This window comes from Nyctereutes procyonoides, unplaced genomic scaffold (genome assembly GCF_905146905.1).
Source record: "Nyctereutes procyonoides isolate TBG_1078 unplaced genomic scaffold, NYPRO_anot_genome, whole genome shotgun sequence".
Taxonomy (NCBI): Eukaryota; Metazoa; Chordata; class Mammalia; order Carnivora; family Canidae; genus Nyctereutes; species Nyctereutes procyonoides.
The window spans coordinates 67,599,235-67,616,192 of NW_026575046.1; the positions used below are offsets into that span (position 1 = coordinate 67,599,235).

The following is a 16,958-nucleotide window of genomic DNA, read 5'->3' on the forward strand; positions in this document are numbered from 1 at the left end:
GGGATGTACCTGGGGAGTGGGGGGTGGTCCCTGAGTTCTAGGATATTGTTTTCCTTGCAGTTATCCTTACAACATACATCCTTTCACCTGTTCTAAAGGTAACCCTTCTCTCTAGTTAACTTTGTAACTTAAAGAAGTTTCTGTACAACCAGATGAGTATTTTTGTGAGTCAAGGATTCATACTTGCGAGTTGAGCTATGATGATTTTTTTCCGTCTTAAATTATATCTTCCATTTGAGAACCACTGACACACAGGCATCGTGTCTGGAATGTTGGTTGTGATCTCATCGACCCACAGTTCTGACCGTTGCAGGAGAGACATGGCAGGTGGTTGCCTATCCCCATTTTTTATTTTTTTTTCTACCTATCCCCATTTTTTAGATGGGAAAACAGTTCCAGATAGGTGAGCCATATTTGCCTGGGGTCAGGGTGATGAGCTAGTGACCAGTTAGTGGAGAGAGGGGGACTCGATTTCTGACTCTGACCACTGAGCTCTGCAGTGGATTGGATGTGTCCCACACCCTCCCACCAAAAAAAAGATGTGTTCTTGTTTGCCAATGTGACCTCATTTGGAAAAGGGGTCTTGGCAGATGTAATTAGGTTCTGAACCTTGAGATGAAATCATCCTGCTCACCTGGGTGTGCCTTAAATAGAAGGTCAAGTGTCCTTTTAAGAAAAGGCAGAGGAAGCTTTGGGACAAGACACAGACACAGAGGGCAAGGCCACATGAAAGCAGAGGCAGGGTAAGATTTCCCCCAGAGCCTCTGGAGGTAGAAGAACCTTGTGACACCTTGGTTTCAGACTTCGGACCCCCAGAATGGCGAGCAAATACATTTCTGTTGCTCTAAGCCACTGGGTTGTTACAGGGCAGCCTCAGGAAACAGCCAAGGAACAAGCAAGCCATCTCTGCTCCCCCAGGTGGGCTCACCAGGGAGGGGCCCAACCAACAGGAAAATCTCTTCCCCTTCTGGCGGGGTTGTACTGAAGACCCAGGAGACCCAAGACCTGGATGGGGCTTCGGGGGCGGAACAGGCCTGGCAGGCGGAGCAGGGGTGCACTATAGGGTAGGGGGCCTAAGGGGTGGGGGGTGAGGCCTACCATCAGGGCCCTCCCCCGCCCCTCCCCAAAGGTTGTGCTCCAGCACTGCCTGCTTAGGGGCTTCCTTTGTGCAAGGAATGCCTGATGCTAGGAGGGTAAAATGGGAAGGGAATGTGAGCTAGCTCTCCGGAAGGACTTCCTGGTTCTAAAAGCAGTTTAATTGAAACTGCTTGCCAAGCGGGGCTGTAAAACATTTGGGATTTTCTTACAGCCTTTCAGAACAGGAGTGTCACCTGTTACTTGGCACAGTTAGGAGGTGACGTGGACTTCCAGCTGGGCCAAACCTCCAAGGGCCGTGGAGGGCCCCTGGTGCCTTCCTTTCAGAGGGGAGGAAATACCCCCGACCACACAGCAGCTGCCTCTGCTTCTAACACTCCATGGCCAGTGGCACAGTGTCCACAGTGATCTCCCCTAGGATTATCCTTTCCATCTAGGGAATGGGTGTGCACACTGTAAAGGGGACTGCTGCCCTGCCCCGGGGACAGAGGCCTGATGTGTGGCCTTGTGTGCAGAGGGGAAGGGTGGTTCCTGCAGGGCCAGAGAGAACTCAGGCCTCTGGCTGGCTTCTGATCCACCTCTGACCCAGGATCGCTGTTTGCCTGGCCTTGTGCTGGTCAGAGAGGAGGGGCGGTGGTTGGGGGTGTGGGGTGAGGAGATGAGCCAGCCCTGTCCCTGTCCCTTGAGAGGCTGTCACTCACTTGGTGCCAGCAGAGAGCACAGAGCAGCTGCAGACACTGTGGGATCGGGGCACGGCAGCCAGCGGCTCCCAGGAGGCTCTGGTGGGGACATACAGTCAGCAGTGGACGGATATTTGGGCTCCGGGCTCCCATAGGGGTGGTAGTGACCACTAGACTCTTTCCATCTCTAAGAAGGTGGGGAAGGGGACAGACTCATAATCAGAGCAGAAACCAGTTGAGGATAGGAGTTGCTGAGGGACAACTTTATTAAATCCTAGCTAGATATTGTGGGGGATGTAAGCTGTGAACCCGAGTTCGATCTCTGCCTGTCTGGCGTTCCCTGGCATAGGTACACCCCACCCCAGGGACTCTCAGAAGTGTTTCTCCCAGCCCCACTACTCCAGGTGCTGGGATCAGCTCTCAGCTTTGTGGGATGCTTCTAGGACAGCCTGCCTGGACTCACATGCCCATTACGTGGTACACAGCCTCTGCCAGTATGCCACTAAAACCCCAGGAACTAAGGGGTGGGAAGGACCTAACCACCGCCCCACCCAAGGCCATATGCATTCCCAAGGGTTCAGACTTCTCAGCCTAAGGCTATTGCCACAATCGTGTGCTCTAGGCAGACAGAGCAACCCCAGCACAAAGGAGCCTCCTCTAATAAGACAGACTCTGGAAGTCCTCACATCTGAAGTCCCAGCCCCCTGTGGATACTGGCCCCTATAGGGTGCTTGGTGCCTATGCATCTCTACTCTTGCAGAAGCCTCCCCAAGGCCTCTAGCATATCCGCAGACAGAAGTTTCAGAAGCTCAGAGAGTGGTCCTTTACGCAGGGTCAACTGCAGAAGCAGCCCTGGATCTATGTCTCCAGCTGGCACTGCTGGACAATTAGACCTCCACTTTCAATCAGACCCCACACCCCTCATACAATCAGGCCCCTGTCACCCTCTCCACCTGTTACTTGGGCCTTCCCAGGCTTCCCCATCTGCTTCAGCCATACTTGCCTATCTCAGGACCTTTGTACGTACTATTACCTCTGTCTGAGATACTCTCGACAGGCCTTTTCTGTGGCTGGCTCCTTCTCATTCCTTGGACCTCAGCTCCTCATAAAGGCCTTCCTTGATTGCACCATCTAAAGTAGGAAATTTCATCTCCTCCATTTGCTCCCTAATTCGCTCTTTAGCACCAATCACAAGCTACATTTATTTACTGGTGTGTCTGTCTTCCAAGGCCCGGACGAAGTCTGTCTTGTTCAGTTTTTTCCCAGGAAACATCGCAGTGCCTGGCATATACAGTAGGCATCAAATAATTATTTGTTGACCGAATGAGTAAAGAACCATCTCCACCCTGGAGAGAACACAGGTCAGGACTGGACTCCCTGGCCTTCCACAAAGATGTGATTCAAACCCACTTATATCCACAGCTTCTCTCCGGGCAAGGCTTTTTTTTTTTTTTTTAAGATTTTATTTATTTATTCATAGAGACACAGAGAGAGAGAGGCAGAGACACAGGCAGAGGGAGAAGCAGGCTCCATTCAGAGAGCCTGACGTGGGACTCAATCCAGGGTCTCCAGGATCACACCCTGGGCTGCAGGCAGTGCTAAACCGCTGTGCCACAGGGGCTGCCCTCCGGGCAAGGTTAATCTTCTCAATCTTGTGTATTCTGGGCTAACCCAGAAGACATCTTTCCCCTGTACATGGAGCCAGCCGGTACAGAAATTTCATTATCAGTCTCTTATCTAGTTTACCCTGAGCCCCACCCCAGGCTGGCATTGTGAGTCACCTGGAGAGGTGTGGCAGCAGGCCAGGGAAGGAGGAGGACAGGTTGTTACTCCTGCATCCTGGGAACAAACAAGAGACTGTGAGGTCCCCATCCATTCCTACCATTTAAAATAATGCCTTTCTTCCAGAAAGAAAAGGGCTCATGCACAGAAGCCTAAACTAAGAGCAAAGAAACTTCCTTACGGCCTTCGTTTGTTCATCTGTAAGACGAATGCACTGGAAGATTCTCCAAATGCCTCCCAGATCTGCCTTCTTGATTCTCTGGAATTGTTAAGGACCCCTAGCCAGGCTGGGAGAGGGGACCCTAGTCTCATTGCTTCTAGATCTTCTCTGACAGTCGGTAGGCAGGGTGGCTGTTTCTCCAGGATGAAGTTCACTTTTTGCTTGAATCTCTCTATTTTCTCTGTGAAATCCTTGCCTAGAATAAGGGGGAAATGATCCTGCCTAAGGATTCAAGCACAACAATAATTTTAAAAATTCAGGAAATAAATTATGTGCATGTACAAGGAGATGTCCAGATGGGTGTTTCTCGGTGTGTAACAGCGGTGCTCTCCCAGGGCCAGAACCAAAGGTGACTTTCACTGTCTTCAGTGTGCTCACAAGAATTGCCTGAACGGTTTTTAACTGAGCACACATATTATTTTCACAAAAACAATAAAGCTCTTTTCAAAAGTTCGAAATTCCTGCTGGAAACTTAATCTACTTTCTTTTTCATCTGGCTTCGTCTAGTGCCTAACTGGGAGGCCAGGTACATGGCTCTTTGCAGAAATGCTATCTTCCACGCACACCTTGGGTCCTGAGCAGGGGGAGGGTGGCAAGGGGAAGAGCCGCTGGCGGTCACGGCGACACAATGCACTCAGGCCATGTGGGTCCTGCCCTCGGCCTGTCCTGAACTTGCTTTGGGGTCTAAAGCAACTCGCTTCCTCTCTCTGGGCCTGTTTTCCTTGGTAAAATGAAAAGGTAGCTCTAGAGGTGCTTCTAAGGACCCTTCTAGTTTTCAGTCTATGGCTCTTGAGTTCCTAGAAAAATGGAGAGGAGGGTGGGAAAAGATTAGCTAATCCTGAAGTAGTTGATACAGTGTTTATGCTAATGTTCCAGGCACTGGTGTTTGCTCTTCCTATATATTCATCCATTTCATAGTCTCAGGGACTCCCTGGTATCACCCATTTTACAAATAAGGCAATTGAGGTGCAAGGAAGTTAGTTACTCGTCTTATAAATAAATACCAGAGTTGGGATTTGAACCCATGCAGCCTAGTATAGGGCCCACACTCTTAGACATTACATTATAGGAAAATATAAAGAATCACAGGCCATGCTATGATGGCGGGGGGGGGGGGGTCATCCATAGAGAAGGCAAGGAAGAGTTAATACTGCCTCTGGTACTATTATTACCTCCCCCACCTACCCATTCCCATTTCCTTCCCACCAAGTCCTTTTTTTCCTGATTGGTCAACATCCCCCAGCCCTGACACCCTCTTGTACCCGACTGGAAATTACTCCATTGTCAAAGCAGCAGGCTGATGCTTTCTAGAGGGTCAGTGCTTTCTAGAGGGCCGGTGACTCTACCATCAGCCCAGGCCACCCTGCAAATTCAAGGTCTCAGCAAATCTGACCACTGTTTACACACCAACCCCTGATCCAGGTGCCCCCACCTCAGATCCTTGCTTACAAGACATAGGTTGGGGCTTGAGCACACCAATGCAATGAGCTTTCCCCAAGCACTTACTGTGTGCCCAGCCCCAAAACCAGCATTTGGAAGAGGATATGAACGAGCTACACCCCTGACCTCCGGGAGTCCATAGTCCAGCAAGGAAAAACAGTTAAGTAAACAGATCTCTAGGATACCCTGTGGTCAGTGCTAAAATTAGAGGTGTGTCCCTAGTGGGCTGAGGGCACATATGTCAGAATGATTCACGCTGCATGGTGGGAAGAGGAGGCTCCAAGTGCCTCTGAGTGAGCTCATTCCTCATGGACACATCCTCCAAAATCTACCGGAAGGAGCACTGAACTGGGCATGAGATGTAGGGGCTCAGGCCAGCCTTACTAAGCGGCCCTGAAACACACCCTGAGCCCCGAGGCCCCCTCTGAAAACGAGAGGCACCCCCCACCGCCCGGTGTAGGACAGGAGGAGATCTTGTGAGTGGTTCAAGTCATATTTATATTGACTCACAGACTGAGCAAAGGCTTCATTGCTCATTTCCCTTGCCATCCTTCCCGTTGCATGCAGCAGCAAATCTGTGTGGGTGCCAGTTTGTCATTCAGCCCCTCAAACACTTGCCAGGCTGCCTTTTGAACACAGAACACAGCCTACATCACCCACAGTATCTAGCTAGGATTTAATGACGTTTTGTTTTCCCTGCACGATTTAGCATCATGCGTATTGGTTTCCCATTGGCAGTGGCGTATACATAAAGCCTCCTTTTAAAAAAATAATTTAAGGGCAGCCCAGGTGGCTCAGCGGTTTAGTGCCACCTTTGGCCCAGGGTGTGATCCTGGAAAACAGGGATCGAGTCCCATGTCGGGCTCCCTGCATGGAGCCTGCTTCTCCCTCTGCCTGTGTCTCTGCCTCTGTGTCTCTCATGAATAAATAAATAAATAAATCTTTTTTAAAAATAATAATTTCAGATTAAAAAGTGAGTCAGTTTAAAGTAATACAGTAAATAATACCATAACTGGTATAAACTCTATAATTTAACAAACACCAAAATTTTAAAAGCACGTACAAAACCAGGCAAAATGCTTCTGCGTTATGAGACACCCTGACTGTGATTACCACTGGAGGGAGGGGGTGATGACCGGAAGTGGGCACAAGGGAGGCTTCTGGCTTCTGTTCTCTCTGTTCTAGTGGTTGACCTGGGGGCTGATCACTCATGTGTGTTCACTTTGTAAAAATCCATCAGGCCATATACACTTACGCCCAGTGCATTTCTGTATGTCTATTACACATTCATGTATCCTGTAAACCCACCAGTTCTCTTTCTAGAAATCTCCCTGCAGATATACACATGCATGTGCAAAATGACAGGTTCAAAACTGCTCACTGCACTGCTGCTTACAGTAACCAAAGATCGGAAACAACCCAAGTTCCCCAGGTGGGGACGGATTGAATGAGTTTGGGCATAGCCTCCAGTGAGTTCTTTTTTTTTTTTATTATTTATTTATTTATTTATGATAGTCACATGAGAGAGAGAGAGAGAGAGAGAGAGAGAGAGAGAGGGGCAGAGACATAGAGAAGCAGGCCCCATGCACCTGGAGCCCAACGTGGGATTCGATCCCGGGTCTCCAGGATCGCGCCCTGGGCCAAAGGCAGGCGCTAAACCACTGCGCCACCCAGGGATCCCGCCTCCAGTGAGTTCTATGTAGCCACCAGACAAAACGAGGCGGCCACTACCAGAGCTCCAAAATTCACATGGACTTACATTTCAGTGAAAAGGTATGGGTAGGACTATGTATACTGTGCTACTTTATATGGGAGAAAAACAGAATATATAATGCAGGTACACGTTCACCTAGGGCATGCTATGGCTGGGATGTTACCTCAGAAGTGAAGAATAAGAAACTGATCATAGATGTCCCCTCTGGACAGGGCAGGCCAGGGGAGAGGGGCAGGGGGAGGCTTGTCACTGAGGACTTCACTTTGGTACTTTAAAATTTTGTACAGTGTCCTTGCATTTCATATTTGATAATAAGATTTAAAGCAGAAAGTCTTCCAAAAGGTGTGTGGCTAGGGTAAAACTTACAGTCCTTTCCAGACCTAAGTCTGAGACGATGGTGTTAGTACTTTGGGCTTATAAAGCAAGTAACCCTTGGCCCCACTCCTCACCCCAAGGGATGGTAGCAGAGATAATGGGCCTTCCTATAATGGGTTTCCAATTAGCAGCAAAGCCAGTCTAGAACAAATTACTTACTCATGCTGGGCCTCCACCCTGCAGGGAAATCTGGCACCTAGAGCTGCCCTGGGAGGGTTGGCAGGTGGCTGAGTCCTTGGCATGGGTAGGGAGGTTTTTAAGCAGAAATACTTCCAGGGATGGGAAGTCAAGGATTTGGGAAGGCAATCTCAGTTGGCTGGAGAGGAAAGATTCCAAGTTCTGAGTCCCACTCTGCCCCAAGAGAAGCAAAGCAAGGGCCATTGAGTGGTCTTGTTCCCAGGCTATAGGGGACAGCGACAGAACAAGGCTTTGACAATTCTGAGTTCAGCTGTAACCCACATGTCACTATCTCCCCATATCACTAATCCTCAAACCAATCCAGGGAAGTGTGGGGCAGGGTATCAGTTACCCATTTCACAGATAGGAAAATGGAGGTACAAGGAGGTTAAGATGCTGGTCAGTGATACACATGGAGAGAAGGGGTAAAGCCAGAAACATAGGCCCCACCTTCTGACTCCTGGTCTTCCATTTTCTCCTTACCTACCCGCACCCCCCCCCACCACCAACAACAACCTTAGCCTCCCCTCTTTCAACTCTGACCTCCAGAGAGAAGAGCTCCTGCAGCCAGACAAGTAAGGGGCAGGCAAAGAATCCCAGAATCAGAACCAAGGGGCCTGTGAGACCAACAAGCCCAGCAGTTTACAACCCTGACAACAAACTAGAACCACCTGAGGAGTTTAAATAAATCTCTGTGCCAGGGCCCAGGCATCTGTAGTGTTTTTTTTTTAAAGTCTCTGGTTGATGCTAAAACAACTTTGGGAGCAAATCACCCCCACCCCAATCCCACATACAACCTTCTGCCTCCCTGAGGCTTCCACCAACCTCTACTTCATCCTCTGGCCCCCAAATGTGCTGCCCATCTCTCTCCCACATTACCTAAAATCAGAGAACTGGACTGGGAACTGGGTTTAGCCTCCTTCTCTCTAGAGAGCCAAGTCATTTAACAGCTCTGAGGTCCCAAATGAGGAAGTGACTTGCCTAAGGTCTCTGAGTGAGTCAATAACAGAACGAGACTAGAATCTGGACCTCTAGACCACCAGGCAAGGGCAGATCCATAGAGCAGTCAAATGGGAAATCAGACCTGTCACCAGGCAGATCAAGCTGTTCCTGCTAATAGAATAGAACCGCTTGAGGGTCTGAAGAGAATACAGTGAGCGTATGTTTGGGGAGGGTTGGGAGCCAGGGATCATCCCCCCCCCCCCACAGTCCCAGGGCAACTCTGCCCTGTGGCTACTGGGGAGCAGGGGACTCTTCTAGAGCTGCAAGGCTGGAGCTGGCCTATAGAAAGATGTCCTCATTTCTAGGTGGGGGGTCCAGCCTCACCCAAAATCTTCATAAAGAAATCAGTCTCTCTCTGAGCCTACCGGGAGGGCCCAGCTTCCCAGTCCACAAAAATAATAGTAATGGCTCACACCTCTTGAGCTCTTCACCGGTCGCGGTCGCGGTGCTGAGCACTGTACTTGGCCTACCTCATTCAATCTCCACGCCCGTCCTTAAAGTTGAATATAATTACTGTCTCTATTTGCAGACGAAGAAATGACGGCCTAGAGACTTTAAGTAACTTCCCCAAGATCACTGAGCCAGAAAGTGGTAGCGGCAGGATTCGAAGCCCGGGTCTCGGCCCACCACTGCCACCCTGCCGCCCAGCACTACACAAGAGGAGGTAAAGCCCAGCGGCTGCGGGAATTTACCCGACCTGCAGGTGCTGCCGGAGGCCACCCCAGGGGTGAGGCAGTGGAATCCTCCAGACTCCTCCGCGGACAAGGCAAGCCCATCCTCCTTCTACCCAAGAGGAAACCGAAGCATGGTAGGGAAGCCTCTGGCTCCGGGACGTCCGCAAGTAGCCAGTGGGGACAGGACCAAGAGTCCAGGTTTCCCCGCCCAATCCTGCCCACAAAGCCCGACCACGTCTTCTCCACCGGCTGATGGGGAGGCAAACTCTGCAACCCCCGCGGGCGGGTGGGCGCGGGCAACGCGTAACCGCCGCTAGCGCTCCAGCCGGAGTGCAGCAGACGCGGAGACCCAGCGCTCCGAGCAGGTGCGCGCAGGTGAGCCACGGAGCGCTCCTTCGGCTTAATCCACGGCTCTGCCGCTCCGGACCCGTCGGCTGCTGAGATTCGGGCTGAGCCGGAGCGCCGGGGTCTCCTGCTTCCCGGGGAGAGGGGGACGAGGAACCGGGCGTGCAGTCCCCGCGCCCTCCCTGGAGCAGCCAACCGCGGACCCAGGCCCGGGTCGGCGTGCGGGCGGTCCGGGGAGTGCCGGCACCCCCGCCAGGTCAGGGTCCCCCCCGGGGTCACTCACCCAGAACACCGTGGAGTAGATGATCAGCGAGAACTTGAGCCAGAGGTAGGAGAGGCGCGCGCAGTAGCGCACCTGCTCCGAGTCCCCGCGCGGCATCCTGGGCTCTCTCCGCGGGGCCGCGGGGCCCGGGCTGCGTCCCTCGCCGCGAGCAGCCCCACCTGCGGCCGCCAGCCGGGCCGCGCGCCCCCGCCGCCCGCGCCCGCTCGGGGACTGACATGGGCTGGCCGCAATCACAGCCCCGGCCGGGACCAGCCGGCTCGGCGGCCAATGGGCGCGAGGCCGCGGCCCAGCCCCTCGAGGGGGCGGGCAGGGGGCGGGGCGCGGCCCGGGACCCGCCGGAGGCCCAGGGAGGGGAGGGGAGGGGAGGGGAGGGGGCGAGGGTTATGCAAACGAGACCCGGCGCCGCTCGGAGGGCGCGGAGGGGCGTGGGAGAGTGCGCGGAGGGCGCGCGGCGGGAGAGCCGGCGGGCCTCACCCGGGGGCCTCACCTGGGGGCCTAACCTCGGGGGGGCCTAAGCCGGGGGCCTCACCTGGGGGTGGGGCTAACCCGGGGGCCTCACCTGGGGGGGCGCCTAACCCGGGGGCCGTGCAAGTGCGTGCTTCCCGCTGTTGCCAAGAGGAAAGACCGTAGGAAGAGGGCAGGAATTAACCGCTCAGGTGTTCAAGGTGTGGAAGTGAATGTGCAAGACGTGAATGGAACCAGGAGGTGAAACAGCTCCGCCTGAGCGGGGGAGGTCCGGAGGTAGTTAGGCAGGTGTGGCAAACCGGGGCGGGGCTGCGAGGCTCCCTCGGAGCTGGGACTGCGCGTTTACTTTTGTCACAGATCCCCCAACCAGCCTTTCCCCTACAAGTTTCCGGGAATCCCTTTCTCTGAAGCCGCTTGAGTTCCCAACCGTGCCCACTCCCCACCCCAAGCCCGGCCTCCTCCTCCGGGAAACCCTCCCCCTACCCATCCTCCGGCCAGGTCTGTGGCCCTGGCCCTTGCACACATTCAGCCGTGGTCTGACCCGGCCTCTTCTCTCCCAGTGTTTCCTCTCCCTGCGGTCAAAGTCTGTCTCCCGTGCACACATACAGGCACACACCCACACACCGAGCCCACGTCTGACCCAGGCCGAGCTCAGCCTGGGGCTCGGAGTCAGGCAATTGTTTGTGGCCTTCAGTAATTAAATATGTGGCCCAGAGGTCAGGAGCTCAAGGCACTGCTGGATGGGGTCCCTGGTGGTGACTGCAGGAATGGCGCCCTGGTCCAAGTCCCCTGCCCTGGACTCCCAAGCCTTCCATATACACACACTCCCAGAGAGAGCCCAACACCAAGACAGAGACCACGCGGGCTCCAGCCCCCAGGGCTTTCCCTAGAAGGAAGAAAGGTTGGGGTACAGAGTGTTGGGGAGCAAGAATCTCCTGTCCCCTTCAAGGTCCTTCTAGCCAGAGTAAGAATCAAATGGACATGAGGCAGATTAACAGGAGAAAATCAAATTTAATAGAATACGTACGAGGAATCCACACAGATGTGAAAGATCCAAGACATGCAAAATGAGGTACATGTGTCGCTCCGAATTAAGGAGAAAGTGGCAGGGGTCTGGGGCTTCAAAGAAATGCAATTCACAGGAAGATGAAAAAGAGTAAATGTTTGATAAACAAATGTTCGCTGGGCCTCTCAGGAACAATGGGACGTGGAAGACTTGGCTGGAACAGGCCTTGCTAGGTTCCTTCCTTTGACCATACCTACTTTATTACTATTATTGTTTTTGGAGAGAGGGGGAAGGGCAGAGGGAGAAGGAGAGAGAATCTTAAGCAGGCTGCACACCCAGCACAGAGCCCAGCGTGTGGCTCGATCTCATGACCCAGAGATCATGACCTGAGCCAAAATCAAGAGTTGGATACTCAACTCTTTACCCTCTTTACTGAGCCCCCCAGGTGCTCCTACATACCTATTTTATGTCATACTGTAGTTATCTGTAGTTATTCCCCATTTAAATTCTTTTTAGGCAATTGAGAGGGAGGTAAAGAGCTTTTCCTGAATCTACTGGGTTTTGATGCTTTTTAATTTGCAATAATCTTCGTGCCAAAGTGGCCCATCTTGGGGCAGCCAGCCCGAGGCCCTTACAATTGGAAGGCAATGCCTTGCGCAGAGAAGTATAGGGAATTCAGTGTCCTGGTACAAAAGGAGCAAATCCTACAAGGGTGTTTGCATTAGGTAGGGACACAGAACCGGGGATCCCTGCACATGACCTGAAAGCAGTAGCCAAGGGCTACCAAGACCTCTTAACACAGTGTTATAAGTTGTCCTTTGAGGAGGAGGATGCTAACTCTTTACCCTTATGTGGGGGACTAGCTTCTCCCCCCAAGCCCTGCAGAGCTAGCCTTACATCAGCTCTCCCTGAGGGGCTGTCCACCTCCCTCTCCCTGGGGGTGACTCGCCCCACTGGGGTTTTTTTTTCATTACCCTTGGCCTTTGCTAGCTGCACTTCTCTTCTACTTCAAGTCTTCCAGAGGGAGGAGGCTGTGACAGCCCACCTTGCACGGAGCCTGGAGCTCTTTGGGACTAGCACACTCTTACCTGGGCTCCTGAGCTCCTATGTTGCCCTTCCCCATCCCTAACCTGGCCCTGAGTACTGTGGATTGCCCCCGGCCACATTTGCAAACACTGAGACTTCAGAAGAAGGGACACCTTATTTTTAACTTTGCTCTCTTTTTGCCAGGAGCTCTGGGCTAGGGGTCAGCAGGACAAGAGCTAATCCTGGTTTTGCTGGGAAACTTTCTGAGAAACCAATAAAATGTATGGCATAGACAGTGTGACATACAGGTGTAAGCATGGCACTGGCTGCAGTTTATGACCACCTAGTGAGTTTTTTTTTTAATTTTATTTATTTATTCATGGGGCAGCCCGGTGGTTGAGCATCTGCCTTTTGCTCAAGGCCTGATCCTGGAGACCTGGGATCAGGTCCCGCGTCGGGCTCCCTGCATGGAGCCTGCTTCTCCCTCTGCCTGTGTCTCTGCCTCTCTCTCTCTCTCTCTCTCAAATAAATAAATAAGTAAAATTTCTTAAAAAAAATAAATGTGTGCTGATATCCTAGTTCAGAATCACCACCAACAGGGACCTGGAATTGGTATTATCTTAAAGGTCCCAAGTAATTTCTAAAGTGCAGCCAGGATGAATCTCATCAGCCCAGAGGTCATCATGTGGGGGAGATGGTCATTTTGTCAGATAGGCCACAAACCAGAGGTCACCCAGCTATCCAGTGGTGTGCTGGTAAGGGTTTAAAATCTGTCTCTCTGTTGGTGGGGGGTTGATGGGAGGGTCCCGTTGCCAGTTTCCAGAATGTGAGTGCTTCCACCTGTGGATCCTGGGTGCTAAGAAGAGACATAATCACACATACAGCTCTGCCCACCACTGCAGCTCTCCCTCCGGCAGGTCATCTCTGCAACTCTACCCATTAGCTCCAAGAACCCTGCCCATAGTGATAGAAGGCATCCATGAAGTTCACGGCTCATTAATTAGCATAACAGGTATTAGAAATGAGCTCTCTTTGGGTGAAATCAGTAGTGAGACACGTAGATTGTCTAAAATGAGACACCACCCATTTCCTATTTCCTGCTCAAAGTAAAAGAATTCCACTTCAAAATGATACGTCGGACTAAATCCTGGAGGATCTCATGTCCCAGGGTATCTGGTTGCCTGATGTGCTCAGCAGTCTCACTGAATCCTGTCTCTAGAATGTTATGTCTTCATTGACTGGACCCTTCATGCAAGGTGGTAGGGCACCTAAAAGCACAGAGAGCTAGGCCTTCACTGAGTTTATAGAACAGATTGTAGGAACCAGTTTTGTGGCTTCTTGCCAATAAATATTTGTTTTATAGATATTTTTATCGATGTCACGATTTGTTCTGAGATCTGTTTTCATGATAACCTAGCAGCAGACTGTAGGAGGAAATAACTAACCATCACTTTTAATGGCTACTGGTGCTTATGAAAAAGAACCTAAGAATGTGCAGGACCAACTTGGCTTGCATAAGTTGGCACTCATGCTGCCAGGCAAACGACTGTCTGTGCCTCTGTTTCCCTATCTGGGAAACCACAAGGTTGGAGGCTTTCTCTTCTAGCTCTAACAACCTTAGCTATAGTCCTCATGGTCAACCTGGTGAGCAAATGTACACTGAGCTGCTCCTGTGACTCAGGCCCTGCCCCAGGCTCTGGCCTACATCCGCCAGCAAACATCTCTGTCATCTTCTATTGGGGAGGGAGTTGTGGGGACATATAACACATATGACAACAAACACATGAAAGGGAAATTCCAGGCACTGATATGTGCTAAAGATCTGGACAAAGCACTTCCTAATGGAAAAGACAGCAAGTGGGAGACCAGGAGAGAGGGAGGGGCTGGGAGAGCTCTGGGGTTCACAAAGGGGACCTTGGGAGAGTAGAGGAGGTGTCATCGGACCTAGGAAGCGGCCTCGCAGCTTTGGTAAGTGGTTTAGACTTATTTCCAGTTTCAGTGAGGGCCATGGGGAGGTTTTCATCAGGGACATGATACAAAATGTGATTTATACTTCAGGAGGCTGCCGTAGGGAGCAAGGACAAGTGCCTTGCAAGGGAGAAGCCTGGTGAGAAAGTCATCGTAGCAATCTCAGAACAAGAAGGCTGGGACTGGGCTGGAGCCTAGCACTGGAAATGGTGACAGGTACTGGCATCAGAGATAGCATCTTGGACATACAGCTGATGGGACTTCCTGACAGATAGGACATGGAATGCAGGATGGGGGTGGGGGGAATCCAGGATGATCCAAGGGTTTTTGCCTTGGGCAAACTAGGTAAATGTCACTGCCCTTTACAAAGGTGAGGAAGCTCAGGGAAAGCAGGGAGAGGGGGAGGTTGGGTTAAAAATCAATTACTGGGGTGCCTGGGTGGCTCAGTCAGTTGAGTGTCTCTTTGGCTCAGGTCATGATCCCAGGGTCCTGGGATCGAGCCCTGCATCAGCCTGCTCCTCCCTCTTCCTCTGCCCCTTCCCCTGCTTGTGCTTGCTCTCTCTCAAATAAATAAAATCTTAAAATAAAATAAAATCTTAATAAAATATTTTTAAAAATAAATTACTTTGGCCATTTAATTTTTTGAGACATCTATTCAAAATCCAGGTGGAGTTGTCTAGGGAACTCAGAGAGAAGGCTTGAGTTGATTGATAGAAACTTGAGAGTCATCAGATCAATTTAAACCACGGGCCTCTGTGAGATCATTTAGGGAGAAGATGCAGCAAGAGAAGAGAGACAAAGACAGACCCTAGGGCCCTCCAACATTGAGAGGAAGAGAGGAAGAATGGCTGGCAAAGGAAAGAAAGAGGGTACAGCCCCTGAGGAGAAGGTATATGATGGAGACACCTGGAGAAGCACGAGCTTCAAGAAATTAGAAGAGGTGCGCAACAGGAGTCATTGTCCTGGGAACTTTCCTTAATACACGGAGGATTCATCTGTGCCTGAGAGGTCAAGTGGGGACAGAACAGAGAACTGACCATCAGCTCTGCAAGATGTGGGTCATTGGTGACTTTGGTAAGAGCTCTTTCAACAGAGACAAAAACCCAAGAGTGGAAGGGGAAGAAATGGAGGAGGCTTGTGCAGACAACACAGGGGAATGTACACTCCCAGGCAGGTGTAAGAAACCATTTCCCCAGGGAATGCATTCCTGGAACTCTTCCCAATCCACCAAATAGTTTTCCAGGCCAAGGACATAAGAGTTGGCCTCTGTTTGGGAAAATCTGAATGGCCGTGAATTCTTTGCAGCTTCTGCATCAAGAGATAGGATCTTTTAAAAAGTGAGAGAGAGAGAGAGAGAGAGAGAGAGAGAGAGAGAGGATCTATTTCCTTTTCTTCTCCATCAAGAGGTAGGATCTACCTCCTGAATCTATGCCAGCCTTCTGACTTGCTTTCACCAACAGAATGTGACAACAGTAAGGTTGCTTGAATTGTAAGTCTTGGAATCAGGAGGCCTTGCAGCTCCTGCTTTGGCCCCTCTTGGAATGCTCCTGCCGTTGAGAACAAATCCAAGCGAGTCTGCTAGAGAGACCACAGGAGCCAGAACCCTGGTTCCTGGCTGGCAGCTGCCAACTACCAGACAGGTGAGTGACAACATCTTAGACCACCCAGACCACCACCCTAACAGCTGACTATCTATGTAAATGAGTCCAGCCCAAATGTGCCAACCTAGAAAATCACAAAATAATTTGTGGATGTTGTTTTAAGACACTAAATTCCAGGCTGGTTTATTATACAGCAAAAGCTAACTGGGACATTGTTATAGTCAATTTTTTTTATTTTAAATATTTTATTTATTTACTAAAGAGAAAGAGAGCTCAAGCACGAGTGGGAGGAAGGGCAGAGAGAAGCTGACTCCCGACTGAGCACAGAGCCCACCGATGGCTCGATCCCAGGACCCTGAGATCATGACCTGAGCCGAAGGCAGACCCTTAATGGACTGAGCCACCCAGGTGCCCCCGAGTCAAAAATTCTTAAAAACACAAACTCAAATACCCATCTCTTTCTCTCACTCTCTTCCTTCCATTCTTGTCCCATATTTTTGTTCTCAAGAGGAAACTTCATTTGTCCTTTGGGCTTTCCCTGACTTCTTTCGGTGCCACCCCCAGCTCAGACTTTAGACCACTTCTCCTCCTTTCTGTCCCATTTTAAGTCTAGGTTCTCCATTTATCCTCTCCCAATTATTTGTTTAGCATCAGACACTGAGCTGTGGGCTTTCCCATGCTTAGCGCTAAAGTCCTCAAAATCCATGGCATTTGATATGATGGATCCCACTTTACAAAGGAGGGAACAGAAGTTCAGAGAAGCAAATTGGCTTTTTCTCCATTAGGAGGTTCAAGTATTTTGTGAATCAGCCAGCAATGTGCCTTCTACTCCCATGCAATTAGACCCCAGCTATGCTAGAGTGACATGAATTAACTCTGTAGATTAAAAAGCAACTAGGCACTATGTACTCAGCTCAAATATTGAGAGTTTGATACTGGTTAGAGTGGAAACCTTAGGTAGTAGAGTTAGTGTAGGTGTCCGCAAAATAGCAGTTCCATGAGACCTTAAGCATTTTGTAAAAAAGAAAAAAAAAGGATCTATCAGGTAAGTGTGGGAATGCTGTGGGACTCCAGAGCCTTTACCGTGGGAAAGGAGGCTGTGCGT

General features: G+C 50.9%; 1 protein-coding gene across 1 annotated transcript in view; it reads right to left on the minus strand.

Moving 5' to 3' along the window:
- Nucleotides 1–9,994, minus strand: part of TSPAN15 (tetraspanin 15) — a 51,794-nt gene extending 41,800 nt beyond the window's left edge. The window contains exon 1 of the mRNA XM_055325642.1: nucleotides 9,788–9,994. Within this exon, the coding sequence (XP_055181617.1) occupies nucleotides 9,788–9,883 (96 nt within the window). The 5' untranslated portion in view covers nucleotides 9,884–9,994. The remainder of the gene's footprint in view (nucleotides 1–9,787) is intronic.
- Nucleotides 9,995–16,958: the final 6,964 nt, after the last annotated feature.